The sequence below is a fragment of the Hippoglossus hippoglossus genome, chromosome 6 (assembly GCF_009819705.1).
Source record: "Hippoglossus hippoglossus isolate fHipHip1 chromosome 6, fHipHip1.pri, whole genome shotgun sequence".
NCBI lineage: Eukaryota > Metazoa > Chordata > Actinopteri > Pleuronectiformes > Pleuronectidae > Hippoglossus > Hippoglossus hippoglossus.
In genome coordinates, this window is record NC_047156.1 from 23011210 (window position 1) to 23032868 (window position 21659).

General features: G+C 41.7%; 1 protein-coding gene and 2 non-coding genes across 3 annotated transcripts in view; all 3 read right to left on the bottom strand.

The window, feature by feature from the left end:
• lsp1a (lymphocyte specific protein 1 a) overlaps positions 1–14415 on the bottom strand; it is a 35922-nt gene extending 21507 nt beyond the window's left edge. Inside the window, exons 1-2 of the mRNA XM_034588452.1 lie at positions 13970–14415; positions 1575–1721 (exon numbers count right to left, since the gene is read on the bottom strand). Of these exons, the coding sequence (XP_034444343.1) occupies positions 1575–1721; positions 13970–14028 (206 nt within the window). The 5' untranslated portion in view covers positions 14029–14415. The remainder of the gene's footprint in view (positions 1–1574; positions 1722–13969) is intronic.
• Positions 14416–16050: 1635 nt separating this feature from the next.
• trnal-caa lies at positions 16051–16161 on the bottom strand. Its single transcript has 2 exons — positions 16124–16161; positions 16051–16096 (listed from the first exon to the last, which is right to left on the bottom strand). It is a non-coding gene; the product is annotated as a tRNA-Leu (tRNA).
• A 554-nt stretch (positions 16162–16715) lies between these two features.
• On the bottom strand, positions 16716–16826 carry trnal-caa. The gene is made up of 2 exons: positions 16789–16826; positions 16716–16761 (listed from the first exon to the last, which is right to left on the bottom strand). It is a non-coding gene; the product is annotated as a tRNA-Leu (tRNA).
• Positions 16827–21659: the final 4833 nt, after the last annotated feature.

Consider the following 21659-nt stretch of genomic DNA (forward strand, 5'->3'; position numbering starts at 1 on the left):
TTTTGTGGAACATATGTTTTAGGTTTAAATATATTGTTTGCAGCAACAGAGGGCAGCAATCAGCATTTTATATACTACAGGATTTCTGTTATTTAATGACATTATCTTAAAGGACACATCTGCTAATATTCTATTTTGTTTTTATTGTCCACATAAAAAAGACCAAAACCAACATTAAATGTGTCGTACTGACAAACACAAGCCTAATATATCGTTTCCCTCTTGCCACACATCAGCCTTGTTGCTCAAAAACTAATAAAAAGCCATCTGTGAGACGGAAAGTATGACAGTATTACAAACTAACAAAGTCCTGGTCAATCAGTGACATGCACATGCAAAATCATCCTGTGACTGAACAGTTATTTTGATTTAATGAAACCTTTAAAAACCTCTTGGGCAGAGGAGTGATGTAGTGCCAACCGACATCTATACCTTTCTAGAGGCAAGAAAACGTAGCAAACTTTTTTTTTAAACAGCATTATTGCATCTCAAACAGAAAACCACATCCTGACTCCAGCTGAGGCAGTGAGGTGACAGACGAGAAGGTGTTAGAGGTGCAAGCTGTAATCAAACAGGCTCAAATTATATGTGGGCTGAGACGCCACAAGCTTTGACACGGTGGTACTCCTCTCTTGGGACGCTTTTGCAGTAAACATTCTTTGGAGGTTGCGTAATGAAAAGGCAGCTGTGTGTTTGTTACACATCAACAGGTCGGGAGGGGAATACTTTTTTTGCTGCTTTTCCCAATGGAAAAATTTGTTTTATGAAACCAAGCGTCCATAGGTGCAAGGTCGTAAAACATGCGATGGCACGGCAGCAGTGAGGAAGAGGAAAACTGAGGCTGCGGCATGTCGTGCTTTAAGTCTCACAGCTGGGAAACATGACAACACACTTTTAAAATTGCACTTATATCAAGAAAAAAAAACTGTCACAAAGTTAGCAGCTTGTACAGGAAGTAATTGGAAGTGAGGCAAGTGAATGAATAATGTTCTCTGCTTAATAACTTCCTCAGTTCCCACGATCGCATATACAAGGAATTCAGGAATTCCTTGTATAGAGACCAGGGCCAGACTTTTGACGCTGGAAAGAAGGGTTAGGTAATGTCCCATGAACTCGCATCGCATCACTTACTATGGAGTTTAACAAATTAAGTGAAGGATTAAACCTATATCATCATATCATCCTTTTTGTCTTCTTAAGCTCATACGATCTTCTAAAACCTACTTATTAAAAGAAACAAATAAAATAAATTGTAGCCAAACTTAAAACAAGATAGATGACTTTTGACAAAAAAGATTATTCTCCTAGATTATCAAAAAAAACTCTAAATCTAAAAGTCTACTTTTTAGTGATGAAAGAGCCTATAAAGCTTCAACAGGAAGCTGCTGGGCTCAGTTTACCTAACCAGTACTTTAAAGTGGGCACCATGCAAATAATTTGCTCCTCGCTCTCTGGTGTATTTGGGAATATTCCTGTTCTCACATAGTCATGTAGATAACCATGGTTACCAAAAGATCTTGATCTTGGACTGGGGTTCAATTTTCTGTTGCTGTTCTCTTTCTGTCTGTACTTACATCTTCTCCTCTGTCTGCGTCTCGTTCTCTGGAGAGGACTCTCCGGGTGTTGAACCACTGCTGCCCCGTCGGAAAGACTCTCGAGCTCTACGACGACGTTCCCTCTCCACCTCCTCCGCGTCCTCGATGCTCCTCTGAGTCGTCAGCCTGGGAAGGAGGTTGGATAGAGTGTGGTTAATAAGGAGTGGGGATGTTTGTTTCTTTCAGGTCAGTACGGAAGTGAACCACTACTACTGCCAGTACTACTGGGGCAGCTACCTACTGAGGGGTAGAGCGGTCGTCCTCCAACCAGAAGGCAAAACTGTACTGTATATATATATATATATATAGATACAGAACATTTACCGTACTTTATCTTTACTACAGATTTTACATTTAACCTGAGAAAAATATCACGGTTCCTGGGTTGTAGGGACACTGCAAAGAAAAATGTATTGATAAGCAGCTAAAATCGCTCCACTGTTATGCCCCTGGACACAATTAGATAGACCAACATGAAGTTTGTGATGTAGATGGTGGGATAGTGACTCCACATTTAATGTTGGTAATACGAGGAGGGTCCAGCTGCAGCCTTGTGAAGCTCACCCCCCCTTTTGTGAGTCCAAACCATGTCTATCTGAATCAGGAAGTTCAGCCTCCTTCCACTCCCTTCATGATCATCCTTCATATTCGCCGCTGGATACATTTTACTGCATCAACAAACACTGTAAGTGTAGAAGTTTTTTTTTTTCTTTAAGAAAAAATGCACCATCCACTTTGTACAATAAATGCACAGGCTTTGATGACTTGGCCTGCAGCTAATGATCTTCACTATCAATGAACCTGACTGATGATAATTCATTATTGATCGACTGGCACCTGCCCTTGCTGGGACGTGATTTGATTGGCTGGTGCCTCCTCTGACACATGAAAGTTAAGCTTTTCAATGGAAGCAAACAAACCACAATACAGTCAATGCACGACGTCACCTCATTCAAAGTGCATGAAGCCTCCAACGTGTACATGTCAGTGCTACATTACAGATCATCGTCTGTTCAATCAGCAAAGACACGGAACTGGAAAAACTAAATAGACAGAGAATCACTGAAAGCTTGCAGAAGTAATCACTAAAACTGTCTTTTATGACTTCTCCACTGTGGCATCGCCCCACAGAGGACTTCTTTCATCGCTGGTGGTCAGGAAACAGTGAAACCTTCAATGAGAAACATTTGTCCCAACACAAATTCCTGACTCATCGCCGTGTCTCGGAAAAAGAGTCTGTAAAGTGGTGAAGAGGCGGAGATCCGGGCCAGAGGAACATCTGCTGGGCCTCAGGGGAGAAAGGACACGGGCTGTTTATCTTCAGGATAAACACACGTGCTCTTCAGCTCGTGTCAGCGTGACATCACTGTATTTATTACAAACACTGTTAATCTTTCTTTATTCACTGACGACGAGCCCAACATGAACACGCCCTGATTCATAGCTACAAGTTAGTCTTTAATGCCAGTGCCTCACCTCAGATGTGAGTGGTGACATGGCACAGAGTATTTTTTGTCACATTGAAAATCCTACAAACATTTTTGGGTTGTTTTTTATTCAGATAAATGTCATTTCTGTTTTTTACAACTAAGGACTACACCCATTTCTTCATCTAGCATTATTTCTTCATAATTATAAATTAGCTATAGGTCTGTGATGTTTAAAACCGTTCAATTTCTTTTCGAAAATACTTTTATTTCATTTTTTTTTTTTTTGTGGCTTTGGCTTAGAGTTTGTTGAATCACATACATTCTTTCCACGTGGAAACACAGTATCAGAGTTATCTTGTTGATTGTCACTTGCTGCTGTTGCTATAAATTAATTTACCAGCAAGTATATCACTGTTTTATCTCATCATATTATTGCTGTTATCATTATTTTTGATCTGATCATTCTCAGTTCGATGATTTGATTGGAACAACTCTAACTCCTAACTTAAACTGGCTCTGTGGTCCAGGCCACTGGTCTAAGTCTGGGGGACTAACAGGTCAATAAGCTCCATGTGGCTGCTCAGGTATCGAGTAACTCCAATTGGCTTCAGGGTCACTAATAGTTCCATAATGGCCCCCAGCCTCCATCTGCCCACCCACTTTCTCTAATAGAGGGGGGGATGTAGATAGAACTGGCTGTGACCTTTGACCCTCAGCATCATCCTGGATCAAGCTTTTGTCTTTGTCTTCATACACATTTACAAGCTGCACCTTCTCTCTGACTCCTCGTCCTTCCTGTGTTTTCATCACAGATTTCCATCATTTTACCTCCATTACTGTTCATCTCCTGCAGCCTTTCACTCTTCTTCATCACTGTCGTTTTTAGCTTGTACTATTACACCTTCATCTTTGTTGTTTTTTAAAGGTGCAACAGTTCGGAATCAAGGTTGTGTGGTTCCGATGCTAAAGGAGGAGACTGTCTTTGACTCACAAGGGGTTAAAGGTATGATCCATGGAGGGAGATGTAAAACCCAACTCTCAGAGCATTTTATCATAATGTAGACTTGATCTGTATGGCAAGTAAACAAAATATTAGGGCTGAACCAAATACTATGAGTGTTCACGATTACTATGTTTATCCATGCCCAAATCAGAGATATAGTAGGCTAATCCGACATTAACCATCATGCATCAAGATTAACTGCTATTAGATTATTTTCAGATCAGGAAATTTCATCTTCGTGACATCATGTTACAGTGGAACAGTGACAAGTGACTTTTGTCCACACATGGGTCTGGACTTTCTCTGGAGTTGGCTCACAAGAACCAAAAAATCTCCAGGGGTGCATGCAGGAGACAGAATGGAATATGTAAATGATCTGCATCTTCCACGCGTATGGCTCCACTGGATAATCACCCTCTGTGTTCTCACATGAGTCATTCAGACATTCTCTGGAGTTTTTACTTAGGGGCTGGCAGGAGAAACTCTGGACAAAGTCCTCAGCAACTGACTCGGACATTTACATTCTCACATTGAGTTCAGTGCATGTACCTTGTGTAACAGGCTTACAAGTTAAAATAACTACACTAGCAAGATATAGAAAACACCAAGCATCTGGAATAACTTCAAAATTTTGTAGAGATGACCAAAACGTTTAGTGTCAGATACAGTGGGATGGAAACTATAGCAAATCCACAACAGTCTTTTCTTCTATTATGTCAGTTCTTAGTGCGACATGCATGCCAACAAAGTATAATATTAAAATCCATTTTTCTTGTTTCCCTCTCTCTGCTTACTACCTGCTAAGCAGGCAACATACAGACACAGACAACAGCTGGGGAACATAGCCGAGCAGCTGAAGGGTCACTATCACCCTCAGAAGGTGGTGGGGACTAAACCCAGAGCTAAAAGAAGAGGGTTCTTAGATTCATCAGGTGGAAACAAACACTGCTCTAAATAAAGGAAAATGTTGCTTCTCAGCTAGTATCAAGTTCAACATATAAACTTAAAGTGTGATTTTGAGGTTTAAAACTTGTATTTCATGCATTGCTGGCTGAATCCAAATTGAAAACATACTGTGAAAAGATTAAAGTTTACCACAGCATCAACACCACCTGCTACTGTTTGATTATCAACTGACAGAGTCCTGCCGCCTCACATGCAGCTGCACTTTTCCACATAACAAATGATACACCAGCATTTCCAGATGGACCACAGCCATTTTCCAGTCCAACTAGAGTCGATGAAAATATCTGACATGTGGACAGTGATTCAGAGGTCGAGAAACAAGAAACCGATAATCGCTACACTTGCCAGCATCCAATCTACTTCCCCTTCCACTTTGCTTCCTGTGCTTGTCCTTCCTGTAGGCAGGGCAAGGACGAGCAGAGAGGAAACTGGCAAAGGGACAGAGGTTGAGAGGCCGGAGCACAGCTGGATGTGGGTCAGCGTTTCACTGTGACCTGATGAGGCAAAACTCAGGTCAGAACGTGTTTGGAGAGCGGCAGAGAGGCAGTGGTCAGTGTGTCAGGACGGAACATGGATCTATCTCCATTGTTTATTAAATCTCTCTTTGTGTTTTTTCATGCAAAAAAATGTGTTTTCGAAACAAATCAAACAGCACGGCCACATTTAATTCAATTATGTTTTCTTGCAACATTAAGTGTGAACTATGATTTATAATTTCAATGTGTAATATGTTACATTTCCAAATTGGCCCAAACTGTTGTACTATTTAGATCATATTTGGGAAAATACTTTGAAGATCGGATGTTTTGCGTATTAGGACAAAATTGCATTTGTGTTGGTAGTAAATGTATATGTAAGACACATATAATACCTATGTGATGTCTTCCAGCTTAGGACAATAATAATTGTATTTTCTTATAATCATTGCATATAGTCATATAATCATTGTATTGTCTTATAATCGAACAACCTTCGCTGCACCAGGACCATCTTCCTCATCCACTGACAGGACTGCTGCTGAGTAAACAACATCAGGGGCTTCTGCTCCCTCCTCTGACATGACTACGACTGCAGAGGTCATAACAGAGGTACCACCTTCTACATCCTCCTTCATTGTGAGTGTGTCTGTGTTCATTCAGTCACGAGCAGTATGACTGATTTGTTGCGCTGGTGTTTTTGGGCCACAAGCAAAATCTTGTTTAGGAAAATCTTTGATTTGTCATGAGCTGGGTGTTGAAAGCTGCTCAGACTGTTTGAGCTAAACTCTGTCTCCCGTGCCCTCTCATTACGTCTCCCTTCTGTAATCAGTGATTCAGTATTCTGTCATACCTGGCACGAGCTCAAACATCTGATTTGGACTAAATGATTAATCCCCCCTCTGAGTGATTTTAAAGCACCGGAATTAACAGCAGCTTTACTTCCTCCTTCTCATCCTGTGTTTTATCAAAACCAAATCTGATTTTTTCCGAGCTCATGTCATCTAATCCCAGTGACAAGGCAGAAATCCCCCCCTGCTCGAAACGCAGAGTGGGTCTGGATTGTATCAGGGTTTCGTTGCCTCTCAAGACAATTACAACAACACGCACAGAGCACTTTCTCCTCCTTAGTGTCAAGCAGGTTTTTTGTTCTCCTCAGTTTGTTGATTCTCTGTAAACTAACGCCAGACAAGTCTGAGCACGCTGCCTCCCTGAATGCTTCCCCTGATAGCGGCTGACAAATCTGGCCTACAGCCCTGGAGGTCAGTGAGACACAGCATGTCAGGAAAACAAACCTAAGCCCTGAGCTGACAAATCAACACCAGAACAGACAAGTGCAATTAATAGCTGATAAATTTAAATCTTCTAGATCTCTTTAAAAATAAATTTATTTTTTACCTAAATTGGATATTCGGAAACAAAGAATTAATTTGCTTTTGTCGGTTTTATTTTTTCAGGTCTTATGTCTCTCACTGGTCCCAGTTTCTCAAACAAAAGGGTTTGATAGTTTTCTGTGATAGTATGATAATATCTTTGAGTTTTTTTAAGAGATCACCTTGGGATTCATTTGATTAATCTGTAAATGCAAGATATAATCAGCAGATTAAAATCAATCAAAGTCCTAAACCACATCCTGGTCCTCTCTGTACATGGTGCAAGGCAGAGACAGAATCAGGTGAACATGTATGAGAGAATGATAAATAATACACCCTTAAAAGTGTTGGACTGTTTCTTTAAGTAACAGACAGTTCAGTGTTTTGGAGACACAGCTGGTTGCCAACAGATTTTATGAAGCTTTATAAAAGATAAAGAAGCCCACAGTTCTGTGATGAAAAAAAATAAATGCAACTGATAGTAACAACCCGAAACATGACACACAAACCCACAAAGCAGATGAAAGCTCCACCGCCTGCTAACAAAACCACCAAACCAGGCAGCGTTGCTCTGTATCTGCCTGCACTTGCCCAGGCTTTAACTTTATTGTCCAGCAACATTTTACCGGAACCAGAGTGAATGAGGCAAACGGCTGAGGGTACAGATGCCTCATCTGCTCTTTTGTAAGTACACATGCTGTCATCGGCCGGATGATTCCGCTGAATGACGTGATAATAACATGATCTGCTTGCAGCCTCAAGGAGCCAAGCCAGTCTCCATATAGGTTAGAAGACGAGGAACGGTGGGGAGACGCTTGTGAGATGAAGTCATTGTTGTGTTGAGACTTGTCAGGGCGGCAGTGGGCACTGAATCACTCTGACGCGACAACAAAAAGACGCCACTTCTCAGGAACAGAAAAAAAACTCCCTAGAGCAGCCAGAGTTGAGAGGAGGGAGCTGGGGGCTTCAACCTGCAGACAGCAGGGTCAAACTGCTGCTTATCTTTTTTGAATGTGTCTCACAGAGACTGAGTCATGCAGCTGCTGTGACTTCGACCTAACCCAATGTGCAGAAGTGTGAAAATTGACATTGTGTGACAGTAATCAGACATGATATTATATTTCAGGGGGTTGCAGGTTGAAAATGAAAATGTATCTGTATAACGTTATATCGATTTTACAGTGATGTTGTGACTGCAGCCCTTTAACACACCAGATTATGCTATAGACTTATCAGGCCAAATACATGTGGACCGGATCTGGCTGACATTTGTGAAGAGCATGGCCAGATCAGACAGTCAGCCCACACTAACCTGACCTCAGAGTGAAATCTGGTTTAGCCGGTGGATCACATTTACGGACACTGAGCTGTTTCTACTGTTGTTTGAGCCCCTGTTCACAAATTCTCCCCTGAAGCAGAGGAGGGGAAACATGTCTTTTTCTGGTTGGACTTTTCCCCCTCTCTTCCTGGTTTCAGACATTTTTATCTGACATTTTTAAATTTCCTGATCAGTGACAGAAGAGGAAACTCAGAAGGAAATAAGTAATCCAATGGGGATGAATGCAACAAGGAAAGCACCAAATCACAAGGAAGTGTCAGAGAAAGCCTAGGACCTTACGATGTTATGGAGGGAAACCCAACAGACAATGCACAAACACTTGGTGACAGTGGAGAGAAAGAACCAAGGCTCAAAGTGGTCGACCATTATTCCTTCTTTGCAGGAATACACAGCGACAAGATGGCCAGCAGCAGCCTGTGTCCTGGACACTTCAGAGAGAAGTAGGCAGTCAGATAAAGCCAGAGGTCCGACAAGTCCCCCAACAGCAGACAGTAATCACCATGTTATGGCTGCATGTCTGAGTGCCCGCACCCCCCATGCAGAGCACAAATGGGCCGATGATCCCTGAAGTCTGAGCAGCTTGCAGGTTTGTTTGCCCTCAGGATTTGACTGGAGGACAGTGGAAGAAAGCAGCAGCCATTGTCAAGAAAAGACCTTCCTGTGTTTGTTCAGTGTGAACCTTAACCGCCTGAAAAAAACAACACAGCAAGGGCATCCTTCTCTAATACCAAAGAAAAATACACTCAGTATCTCATTCCATCTGAAGCTCCATTTTGTCTTTAAACAAAATGCCAAAAATGACAAAGAAGCAGAAAAGAGAAGAGCAAAGGTGAAGAGGTTAGTTTACTCACAGTTTCCCTGAGACCAGAGAAGCTGGGAAAGAATAGTTGTACATGTGAGGAAGGATATTTTCTATATATTTATTGTCTATATGGACATTTTCTATGTAGTACCCACATTGGTAATTCATGCCCTGAGATTTGATGGTAAACAGTAAATGGCCTCTAGTTATATAACGCTTTTCTAGTCTTGAAGAGTACAGGTTATTGCAATTAACTCACACAGTCAGTGAGGTGCAATTCGGGTTCAGTATCTTGCCCAAGGAAACTTCAGCATGCTGATGGGAAAGACTGGGATCGAACCGCCAACCTTCTGGTTAGAAGCACCAGCCGCCCCTTCGTACAAATGGTAACAATTGCTGACCTTGAATTAATGCAGTCAGTTTATGTCATCTGCCCTCACTCTCCTCTCGTGTGTAAGCTCAAAGAACCAGAACCTTGAAACTGAGTTTTTCAGAGTGGTTATGAATAAGAATTTATAAGAGTCAGATGTGTGGCTGTGGAAGAATCGGACTCTGAGGATCCCATTCTACAGGCTCTGATGTACAAGTTAAGTTATGACAAGCAACAACAAGCCGCCTCCCATCAACACTATGACCTCCAGGATGTTTTACTAAACCTCCACTTTCTTGTTGAGTGATCCTACCCTGTCTCCTATCCTGCAAAATAAGGTTTAATAACATATATGTACGTTTTTCTCTATTGCAAACCTCAGATTACATCATACACTTCCTACTAATGTGTCCTCGTTGATCCGAACCTTGAACTTGAGTTTGAGATGCAGTGAAAATCTCCCCCTCCATGTTCACACAGTATTTCAAGGTGACATTTCATTGACCGTAACGGTTGGAAACAGGTCACACATTACAGCCTTACTTTTGTGTGATGCTCTTTCATTGCAATAAAATTTAACAGGAGAAATTCTCTTGGTGACAGATCTTTCTGAAACATATTTGGCATCAGTTCCCTCATCAAAACAAAGCTCAGAACTCCTTTCTCCCGTTGTGACTGATGTACCATCTGCTCAGAGCCATTGTTGCCACATGTGCGATAATTATTGTATTTCCACGATAATTTGCCCTCTGTACAATGTACAATCAATAATTCCAAAATTTCCACGATGTATGATAATTTTATCATTTTGTGACACTTATCTAAAAGTTGTTATCTAAAAGAATGGGTCACGTCTGTGTTTACGCATCTCTTCTCACGTGTCCGCATGTTTAGGTCAACACACAGCCTGTCAGCATAAACATCAAGTCATTGTTCTAAAGTTGATGGCAACAGATTCACACTCACGACCGTAGGTTTGGTCAGGACCCCTGCCGTCACATTTTATTACAGGGATTACCTTTTTCTACCTAAGTTTTTTTTTGAATGAATTAGGTAAACTTTTCATGACAGCCTCCCGGTCCGACTTCTTCTTCTACATTTTTTTTAGGGGCGCATTTGTTCTTTGTGTTTTGAATTCATGCTGCTGCATCAATATGCAAACACGAAACGCCATCTTTAACCGGTTTGTCCACTAGGGGTGACTGTAGCAATATGGAGATGCAACATGTCGATGTCCACGGCAGCGCAACCACGGACATTATTATTTATGTTATTAATGATAATATAAATGATGAGGCTAATTCTACCCTATACACTACAGTTTTTATGTGATGGTAGTTACAGTAACTATGACATAGATATGAGAATTATATCCCATTTTTGCATAGAGATCCTTATAAATTCTACACACTGCTCCTCTATTACAGGACATGTTGAAAACTATCATGTAGTCTCAGCCTTCAGACCACGCACTGCGCCTTGTGATGACCAGACCAAGCATCCCATTTGTGACGACTTGGGAGTGAGAATGCTCTTGTCAAATAGATAAAAACCTGTCATCTGCTCACACAGATACCACCTCTGGAAACAGGAAACCATGCTGTGTTTATTTTCCCTCTGTTCTTTTAATGCAGACAACCTGTGGAGGAGGGTGGGGGGGGGAGTTCAGTGCCCCCATCACTCATCAGCTAACTCTACCACCCTCTCCCCCCCGAAAACATTCCTCAGCATTTTATCTCCCTGTATCGTAAACACTGAGGTGACCCACACATGTGTGTGGGAATGAGGGGTCAGAGGTCACAGCGGTCAGTTTGTTTTGAAGCAGGTATGCCTCCTGGATGACATCAGCGCTGGCCAGGGGGTGTTTATCTCACCAAAAGAGCTGATTTAAAACAGATTGACCCTGGTGCATGCCTGCCTGATGCCACAGCCTGTTGATTTGAACAAGGATGTCAAAATCAAACACTCCTCTTTCATTACTCAGCATGGTAGTGAATTCTGCGTGCTTGAATATTGTTCCACTTCTGTAATTGCTTTTATTTATTCTATTTTTATTACTTTTGAGAGAATGATAGCATCAAACCTTTAAAATAAAAAAATCATCCCTTTTTTTAATTAGTTGCTGATTAATTGCCAACTGCGTGTTTAATGTTTCCCTATGTGGAGTAAATAAACAACATGTTTATGACCAGAATTCCGACCTAATGGAAAAACACTAAATTACCGCAAAGCAGTTGCATTCCTAATCAGCTCAACACTGAGAAATGCAGGATGAATCACACTGTGGGACAGCGGGGGTGGTGGGTGTGAAACAGCTCAGCAGAGATACGTACTGCGACTGTCTTTTGGCGTCAGTTTGGTGAGTGATGTCAGCTCCTCCAGACTGATGCCATCTGCTGAGAGGACTGAGTCAGAGCGAGGCCAGCTGTTACTGCATGTGCTGCATGAACATACAGCCTGACAGCTGCTTTCACTGTGACTCAGAGGTCTACACCTCCACACATTGCTACAATACAGAGACAGAGTCATGCGTCGGCTTTCTGTACAAAGTCATCATGTGGAAAGTCACCAAGAGGTTTCTCTTTTACATTTAAAGACTCGTGTCTGACAGCCCAATGTGATGGGAAACTAGAATGATATGATATGATGAAAAGAATGATGACAAGAATGATGACTATCTTTTCTGCTTATTAAAATGAACAAGATACTTCAATACTTCTATATTAAAAGTCTAAAAACAATTAGATGCATGTCATATTTTGCTCAGAGTGCATATTTAGCATTCATTCTCTCACCTTAAGTCTAATGAGTAAAATTTGTCTTTAAAGTTGGTTCCTTTTTGTCATCAGAATCATGACCCAAGTCTATCTCATGTCGAAGTCATGTGACTACCTGCTGACACCAGCTTTCATTGACTGCACTATATTCTGATTCTACATCTGATTCTATGTGGCCAGACCCTACAGGCACGTACAGTCAGTGATGAAAGTTAACATTGTCTGGTTTGTTCAGCACAAATGGAAGACAACCGACATCTCATGACATGAGGACTATAGTATTAACACACCAGCTCATCACTGCATTCAAAATCACAAGTTAAAGATCATCAGCAAAACGCAGTAAAAATACTGGTTCCACAGAAAAATGGCCCTTGAATGACATATTATTATATGTTACATAATACAGTGTTAACACTGATGCAGCATTGAAGTCGCAGCTGCTCCAGGTGGAGCTGGTTTATACTTTACGGTTAGACAGTTTACTACAGTGGTTCCCAACTCAGCGGTCAGGCCCCTCCAATGAGTCACATGATAAATGTGAGGGGTCGAGTGACGATTGTTGGGAAAGGAAAGTTTCCCTTTTTTGTTACCTCTTTGGGCTTTGAACAGTTCAACATGATCTGTTTAGGAGAAAATGTCTCTTTGATGAAACTGTTAACAACTCATAGACATGTGAACTGCAGAGGGGCCCCAAAGCAGGAACTATTAGATTTTTCAAGAATTTTTCACATGCCACTAAAAATAATTATAAATATAAATTCTCTAGTTCAGTACTTGAGTAATTGTATTTTCCACCACTGGGTCTAGATCAATAGAAGCCTCTTCAAAAGAAAAGATGTGATGTTAAGATGTGTCAGAGAAGTCATGGCAGACAGCAGCTTTTGACTCTGCCATGTCTCTTCAAGTCACAGCTAGAATGTGGTCATCTAATCTGACAACGTCACCATCCCGTAAACCCAAAACTTCCAGTGTTACAGTCTGAGTCACAGAATGAGCTGCTATCTCCTCTGTTACAAAACCACAGGGAAGGGGGGGGGGAGTCACACTGGAAACCTGACACAGGATGAAAACGCAGATCTCCCCCCAAATGACAGGACATGTCGCCACCCATAAGCACCCACAAAACAAAGGACTGACTCAGGTGACCTTTAACCTCTGTCACAGGTCACCGACACCACTTCCCCCCAGAGTGAGGCGGAGCAGCCTCGGGCGTCCAGGCCGTCCTAAACCTCAGAGTGAGTCTAGACTGAAAATGAAAAAGACTGATTTTACTGATCACTTATGATATTAGCTTGTGATTTGTGATTGAAAAAGGGAAAATAATTACTGAGCATAATGATTTTTAATTGTTTCTTTGTTATGCTCAATTAATTCATGTGAAAGGAGGTAAGTAGATTCCAAAAACAAAACAAATCCCCTGCACACAACCCTGCGTGACCCAAAACACTGCCACTAATCCCACTGTTCTCATTTAGACAGACGTGTTTACCACACTGAAAATGTAACACACACACACACACACACACACAGGCATGCTTAAAATATGAAAACAATACTCTTTATCTTCATCTGCAGGCTTTCTGCTGGCATCTTTTCAAATTGCAGTTAAAAGCTCACATTTCACATCTTGACAGATTTCTCCTCTGAGCCAGAAAAGGATAAAAAGATCTTCACCTCATCTCTATTCCAACCAACCTGGAGTGTGTGTGTGAAGTGTGTGTTCAAAGAGTGTGTTGTGTTTAAATATTAACCTCAGCTGCCTCTTTCTTTCTGTATGTGTACATCAAAAACAAACAGAAACCAGCAGCAGAAATTGAGAGAAATAAACCACATACCTCATCAGGTTTTGCAAACCCTGTTTGCTGGAGTTTCTCCTCAGCAGTGCGTTTGACATGTTGACCCCTTCTCGATCTACTACTTCTAATTCTTCTTCTTCTTCTTCTTCTTCTTCCCTTCTTCCTCTTGTCTCACCTCTGGCAGAAACAGAACAGATCGCACCGGCCACTGAGAATTCTTTTCTCCTCTTCTTTTACTCGACACTTGAAGGCAGCTTTCTGTCCAGCAGCCGTACTGAAGCCCGGTGCTCAGATAGTGCGAGACGCTGGATTGTGTTGTACTGTTACAGGCTCCTCCAGTGGTTACACACTCCCACCCACTCACACACATGCACACTTTCTTTCTGCTGTATATCACACACAAGGCTTCTCCCCTGCAATGCCTGTTGGGAATGTCAGTGGTGCTCAGAGTGACTCCCTCCTCAGTCTCTCAGAGGCTGGGTTTTAGTCATTAACACCCCCCTCCTTCTCTCTCTCTCTCTCTCTCTCTCTCTCTCTCTCTCTCTCTCTATCACACACACACACACACACACACACACACACACACACACACACACACACACACACACACACACACACAATACTTTCCCCCTCCCAGTCCTACATGTGGTTTTCATTGAAGAGCTCAGAGCAGCGGGGCCCAACATCTCTCTCTAGTCCTTTTTTTTCTCTTTGCTGCCTTTTCTCTGTAATGTGGGGTCATGTGGTCTTCCCTGAGGGGGAATATAAGATGATAACCCCCCCCAACAAGAAAAAGTCCACTACTGTTCCCCCTTCCCCTTCAATTCAATCTCCCTGCGATTGCTACAGCAGCAGATTAGCAGAAAACATAAATGTCCATCTGCAGTGGTGTCCAATGTGAAGTTAGGGAAACTGAAATAACTTAACAAAATACAAAATAATAAACATTTCACTGCATGTTTTTGGATAAATATGTTTTTGTTTTGTGTATTACCAGAGCCCACTGACATATGATTTTTTTGAGAATTGTTTTTGTTGCCGAATAAGCAGATTTTCTGACCTGCGGTAAGAACTGGGTCCGGAGTTTACCCAGAGTTTCCCTTCACACATGCACAACACAGCAGGAGGTTCTCGGCACAGACGTGTTCACAATAGCAGCAAATGCTCCGCATTATTCAGGCGAGAGGTGGAGCAGCCGGCACAGGCAGGAAGTGACATATTACCTCCACTGGGTAGATCACATAGGATGATGTTTACAGCACCCAGACACCGTTGATTGCACTTACTCTACAAACTCTCTTGACAAGAGTGTGCGACGCCAGTTTTTCTCGGGGAGATATTTGTTTCTTTTTGTTTTATTCATGTTTGCCCCCCCACTTGCTCACGTTGAACCAGCGGGGATCCCCAATGTCCCAATAGCTAATCTGTGTCCATTCTGCGATAAAGTACGGTGGCCAACATTTCAGACCTACACCTACGTGAATTTGAGACGTTTATGCATGCGCCACCAGTTTGATATACGCACACACAGAAAACGAATATGCAGAAACTAGGAGAACCGAATTCTATCAAGGCTGCCAACATTATTAAAATTATACACACATATAATAGGGTTAGGGTTAGGGTTATATATATATATACTGATACTGTATTATTATTATATTAAACTTTATTCTGATGGTGTGTTTTGTAAGGAAATATACAACTTTTCTTTGATCTTCTTTCACAGACATGGATGTTTGAATGGAGATATAGTGCTGCTTAAAGCTGTTCACTTTTATGCCACCAGTGTATTTATTTGTCTATCACAGAGTTCTGAAATTAATTTTCAGTCTAGATGATGTTAATATGAAAACTCTGTTTCCTTCTCTTAGTGGGTCTTGAACTTGCCCATGCAAGGGTCTACAGCAGTGAAGGACAGGGTACAGGGGCTCTCGGGCTCAGCCGGAGGATGTTTCTCATTCTTGCTGACACAGTGGGATCATCAACTCATGGTAGATAGATTTCACCTGTGCAGCTGACTCAGTGCTGGATGATTGTCCTCTGCTCTGATGTGGAAAGTGTCCACCTGCCCAGTGGTGCAGAGGGAGAGGAACAACAAAACAGCAGGGGAAAACATGTGTCAGGAGTGGGATTTGAACCCACGCCTCCATTTGGAGACCAGAAGACCCTTTGACCAGGAAGGAGATTGTCCTTGAGTCTGGCGCCTTAGACCACTCGGCCACCCTGACATGTAGAATTGCTCCGAAGCTTAAGAAATTACTGGAGCATTTTTTTGAATTTATACCCGACTTATGTGTAGTCCCTTTGACCAGCAAGTAGTCAGTCCTTGAGTCTTGCACCTTACAGTTGTGGGATATGTTGCAAATAACAAATCATACATGACATATTTGACAGATATAGACATTGAAACAGCTGTAAATTTCCACATGAGCAGAGCCTGGTAGATGAAGACCCAGGACAACAGGAACCATGAGTGAGCCTGTATTTAGGAAGCTGAGCCCACGTCTCTTATCGATTGGATTTCCTCTTTGGCCCATGAAATCAATTTGCATGGTGGATACTTAAGAAAAGTACGGTTCTATTAAATGTTTACTTACTATTATTCTATCTAATAAAGGATTGTCTTATCTTGTTTTACCAACTGAACTGCTTCTTGTTGCCCCAAAAACTCACAAGATGTCACAGGTCCTGTTCCTATTGGTGTGTTCATCAACTCTAACTTGATATAGTTCACCAGTGTAAATGATTGAGTATTGGATGACTGTCTTTTATGTTTAAGATGTGTCAGGAGTGGGATTTGAACCCACGCCTCCATGTGGAGACCAGAAGTCCCCTGTGACAGGAAGGAGTCTGTCCTTGAGTCTGGCGCCTTAGACCACTCGGCCACCCTGACATACAGCTCATACCTTATTTGTACCTGTTTTCATAAACGAGAAAGGACCAGAGGCCCAAACACAGGAAACATTAATTCAGCAAAATATCCATTTCAGTGTGGAGAGGGCATCAAATCCACAAAACGTTATTTTACAATCTAGTGGAGCCAACGTTTCCAAAGATATCTAAAATGTCAAGCTGACTTCTATGTGTCTATGAAATGATGCACACATATTCGTTTGGATGGTTCTTCTTGTCTCTTCTCTCTTTAGGTTTCACAATCTTCCATTACACACTGATATCAACCATATTTTACAGAAAATCAAGACAGGAAAACAGGATTTAGTGCTTGTTTCCTTCTACTATTGCAATCGATATATCAACTTTAAAACTTTCTTTATTTTGGTATTTTGACTTTCTGTTTTAATTTTATTGATGCTTCCACTTCAACCTTTTTATTAACAAATTGAAAATGTAGGTAAAACTTAGGGGGAAGTAAAACTCTACCGCTGAACACAGCACCTGTGATATCCAGCTCTGCAGATTTTGTCGTCAGACTGTTTGCCGAGAGCTCGCAGGTTTGGAAACCGTCTCTCTGCTCTTCACACTTTGACAAACAAACTGGGCGTCTTTGTCTTCGCCCACCCCTCCCAAAAGCCTCACGCTCACATATTCAACACACCACCGTAACTATGGTAACCCACTCAAGTAAGTCTTGTTGGGTGGCACGTCAGACAAAGGGGCACTCTTGGAAGTGAATTCATAGCGCGGTTACTACCACCCGCCCTCCCTCGTGTGTGAGCCCATAACACAGAGCTGCCATTTCCAACCAACACAGGCTGACCTGAACACAACCTGGACACTCAGGCGCTCTTGAACAAACACATTCAAAAAGGGAAAGGCTCGACAACATGCAACATCTGTTCCCCCTGAAAAACAGGGGGGATCTGATGAAGAGAAACAAAGCTCATCCACTCTGCTGCAAAACCACAGCAAAACTGATTTTAGAAATGAGTCTATCTTTTGAGCATTGTAAACCATGTGTATAAGTGTTACAGACTGTAAGGTAAGTGTATACAAAGGTCCACATGCATTGCACAATAAGAAAACACATGGAGATCACATAGGGATGTCGCTGACCCCTCACTGTAAATTATTCAAACCATCAGTTGGGAAACTCCACAGTCAAATTTCATTTAGTCGGTTGTGACGGTATATAAGTGTTGTTGAGGTAGATTCTGGTCAGCTCAGTGTGGATTACAGCAGAGCTCAAACAAGATGCAGTCTGGTGTTTACTGCTCTTTTCAACCGTCCTCCAACATGTCACAGCGGATTTCCAGTTAAGAATACTTAAGCATGATCTCGCTGCTCCTGTGTTGGTGTTGGACTGAGAGTGATAAGGTTTTGGGGGTCAACACTGGAGATTAATTGTCCCTGTGGTGCAGAAACATGTTGCTCTATTTCTAACCTCTCCAACTTCTTGGCTGAGAAAACGGGTTCAATGCCTTTCATTCCACCAGACGTCTGGCTTAATACTTGAGAGTTCTGAAGATGTTCGACTGAATGTGATTTACAACCACTGTGGGTGTCATGCCTCTGACATTTGATCTTCACTGCAAGTTTTGACATTCAAGTCAATGGGGGTGGGCCAGTCTGCGGACCGAGTTGTTTTCTTCTACGTCCTCGTATAAACTACAGCAGGGGTCGGTAACTGGGTCAAAACATGGGTCCGCTCATTTTGTCGATTTGATCGACACACAATATAGGTGCAGGTATCTTCAAAGTAAGGGCACAATGGTCATTTTGTTGCTGTAATTCTTTATACCAAGAACAATTACAAAGCTTTTATTTCAAAAAGTTGCGAGCTTGGGTCTGTAGATTTTGTCGACAGAGATACTGATGCGAATGGCAGGGGCCATTTAGGCAACACCATGATTTGGATCAAGTAGGTAATAAGGCCTTGTTCCAATTCCTGTATCTATTGATCAATACACAGTCAGTCAGCGTGTTAACATCGGTTATTTTAATGTGACGTTAACATGAGTGGGGAAGTTTTTTTCAATCTTCATATACGGGACACGGGAGTAACAAACGTTACTGTCACAGCGATTCAATCACATTTCCATATGCTACTGGATTATAGATTATATTCCCCTGGATTTAAAAAAACATTTCATGGTTATTTTGCAAGATTTTATACTTACATTTATGAGCATTTTACTCGCAGCGGTCGCTTTGTCCATTCGTAAAGTATTCAGGAAATTTCATCGACCGTTTACTTTTTAAGGGGGTTCTGAATACACGGTAGACGGGGTGTTTGATGGGCTAAATGGCCATTACCCCTACATTGCATAGAGAAATAGGACAACGCTACCCGTAAGCAGCCACGCACAAAACAAAGGGGTAGGGCCAGGTGTTAGGGCTCAGGGGTGAATTGGGACAGGGCATAAGTTTATAAATTTCTCACCTTTTAAAACTTTAAATCTTTCTTCAAACCCAAGCTTATGCCTTGCTTGTTAAAGCTATTTGTTGATGCCATTAACTTGTATGAGAATTATAAAGTCATATAAATCTAAAGTCACTGTCTCTGTATATTGAACACATACAAACAACAAGGGAAAGCTGCACAGAGTTTTATCTTCACCTCTCCTGCTGGAGAACAAACACCATTCTCCATCAACAGAGAAACAACAGTCTGTTGGTTCACTTTCAGCTCAAAGCAAACAGCCTGAGCTGCTGTGTTTGGCTTCCTGCTGCTGAAGATTATCTGCTCACACCAGGTATCGATGGACCACCATCAGTCCACTGCAGAGATTTAAGAGATGAAGTGTCCACTTTGGCATCAGCAGCACTCTTCACAGCTGTATTTAGAAACTAAATAGAACTCCATAGTTTACATTCAATCACAAACCAAAGGCTTCTGCTCTAAATGAACTAGCTAGCTCAGTCCAGATATTTTTATCCAAGATATCTGCATTATTTTTTGATACATTCACAAATAATGTTGAAAAACATTCATTTTTGCTATGTGAAAAGTGTGAAAAGTGTGAAAAAAAATTATTGATCCACCCCTTAATCGAACCCTCTGCAAAGGTTAATGGGTTCTTCCTTGGCCTCTTGGGGTCTCTTCTCTTCTACAGAACATGCTTCTCACTCAGATAAAGGAAAACAACAAAATAGGTTAACACAGTTGCAGGTGACACACAAATTAAAATAACCAAACCACCACAGGGCTAAAATCTCATTCAAGCATTAACCAAGTGTCACAAACAAATAAACTATATGAGTCCGAATTTTAACAAAGATAAAACTGAAATCAATAGTTTTTGGAGAGAGGGAAAAACGATAAAAAGTCAGTACTCAGCTTGAATCTGTTAAGTTAAAAACCACAAGCCGTGTCAGAAATCTTTGTGTTGTCATATTCTCAGACTCTAACAGCCACATTAACTCAATTGAAAGTCATCTTATTATCACTTAAAGAACATATCAAGGATTAAGGCCTTGTGTCTCAGCAGGATTTGGAAAAACTACTTTCACAAACATGACAACACCTTTTATTTCTTTGGTGTATATTATATATGATGTAATACTGGAAAAACTAAGGAAGGAGTTTATGTCTAATGCATGTCTTTGTGGTCTTGATGCAACAATCCGTACCGACAATTAGTCAGGATGCCATCCAAAGTTTAACTTAATTTATTAAACTGTATGTATTGTGGTCGCAAAATGTTTGTAATTTTTGTATTGTAATTTTCAGTTGTCCTGATTCTGACATTATAAATTTCAGATACTGTTGGATGCAGTTGTGTAGTGCAGGGTATATGCAGGTATACGGCATATATTGGGCGTGTTTTCCAATCCGCAGAGCATATACCCTTTTCTAAATCGCCTTCTGTTGCACATCATTCAGGAGTTTGTTTATTTAGGTAATAGGAGTGGTGATTGGTTAGTTAGGATAAGAATATCAGAGTGAGCCAATAAGAGGCAGAGATGGGGCAGGTCATGTCTGTGTTTGTCATCCAGGGAAAAATGATCACCTGCCCTTTGCATGACCTCTGAAGTAGTTAAAAATCGCTACAGGCCTCTAAAGACATTCAAACATGAAACAAACTACCCAAATAAAAATTTCACAAGCAAACAACCTTGTGCCACTACCTCAGTGCTGCTCACCAGCAGCTCAGGTAGTGATAGTGGTTCAGCGCCCCCGCGCTCCGTCCCCCACCCCTGTCGGAGAGGAAGCTGTTGATGACAGAGCTTCTGCCTTCTGCCCAATTTAAAGTGACAACAACGCTGAGCACGTTTTAATGGCAGAACCTTGTTAATTATGTAAGTAACATGCAGTGGAGTAATTTATATGGTAATTTTGGGGATATTTGCAAACTGTAATTGCCCCATTCCAAATAATGATAATATTATAATGACACACTCTGACCTACACTATCTGTTGCAAATCAACCGTCTGGAGGAGCTAGAGGCTGAAAACGCCTGGCTGAAGGAGCTGGAGGTACTAAACGGCCGACTGGAGGCTGAAAATGCCCGGGTGAAAGACCTGCAGACCTGAAGCTCCAGCAGGACAAGCTGCAGCACTACATCCTCAAAAATGAGGGCAGGTCCGAGGAAATAGAGGAGTCTCTAATAAAGGAAATCAAGCTGGAGGACGCCATAAAACTCCTGATCCAGCAGAACATTGTGCTTCAGGTACGTTACACCAACTCATTCTGATTGAATAATATTGGATTGTTGATTTGTTTCCGATTCAGACTTTGAAAAAGAAAAGAGTGAAACTTATGTTGTCTCTGTGTTTTCAGGAACAGGCCTTGAAGACCGACAGCTACAAGGAGAGGGTCAAGAA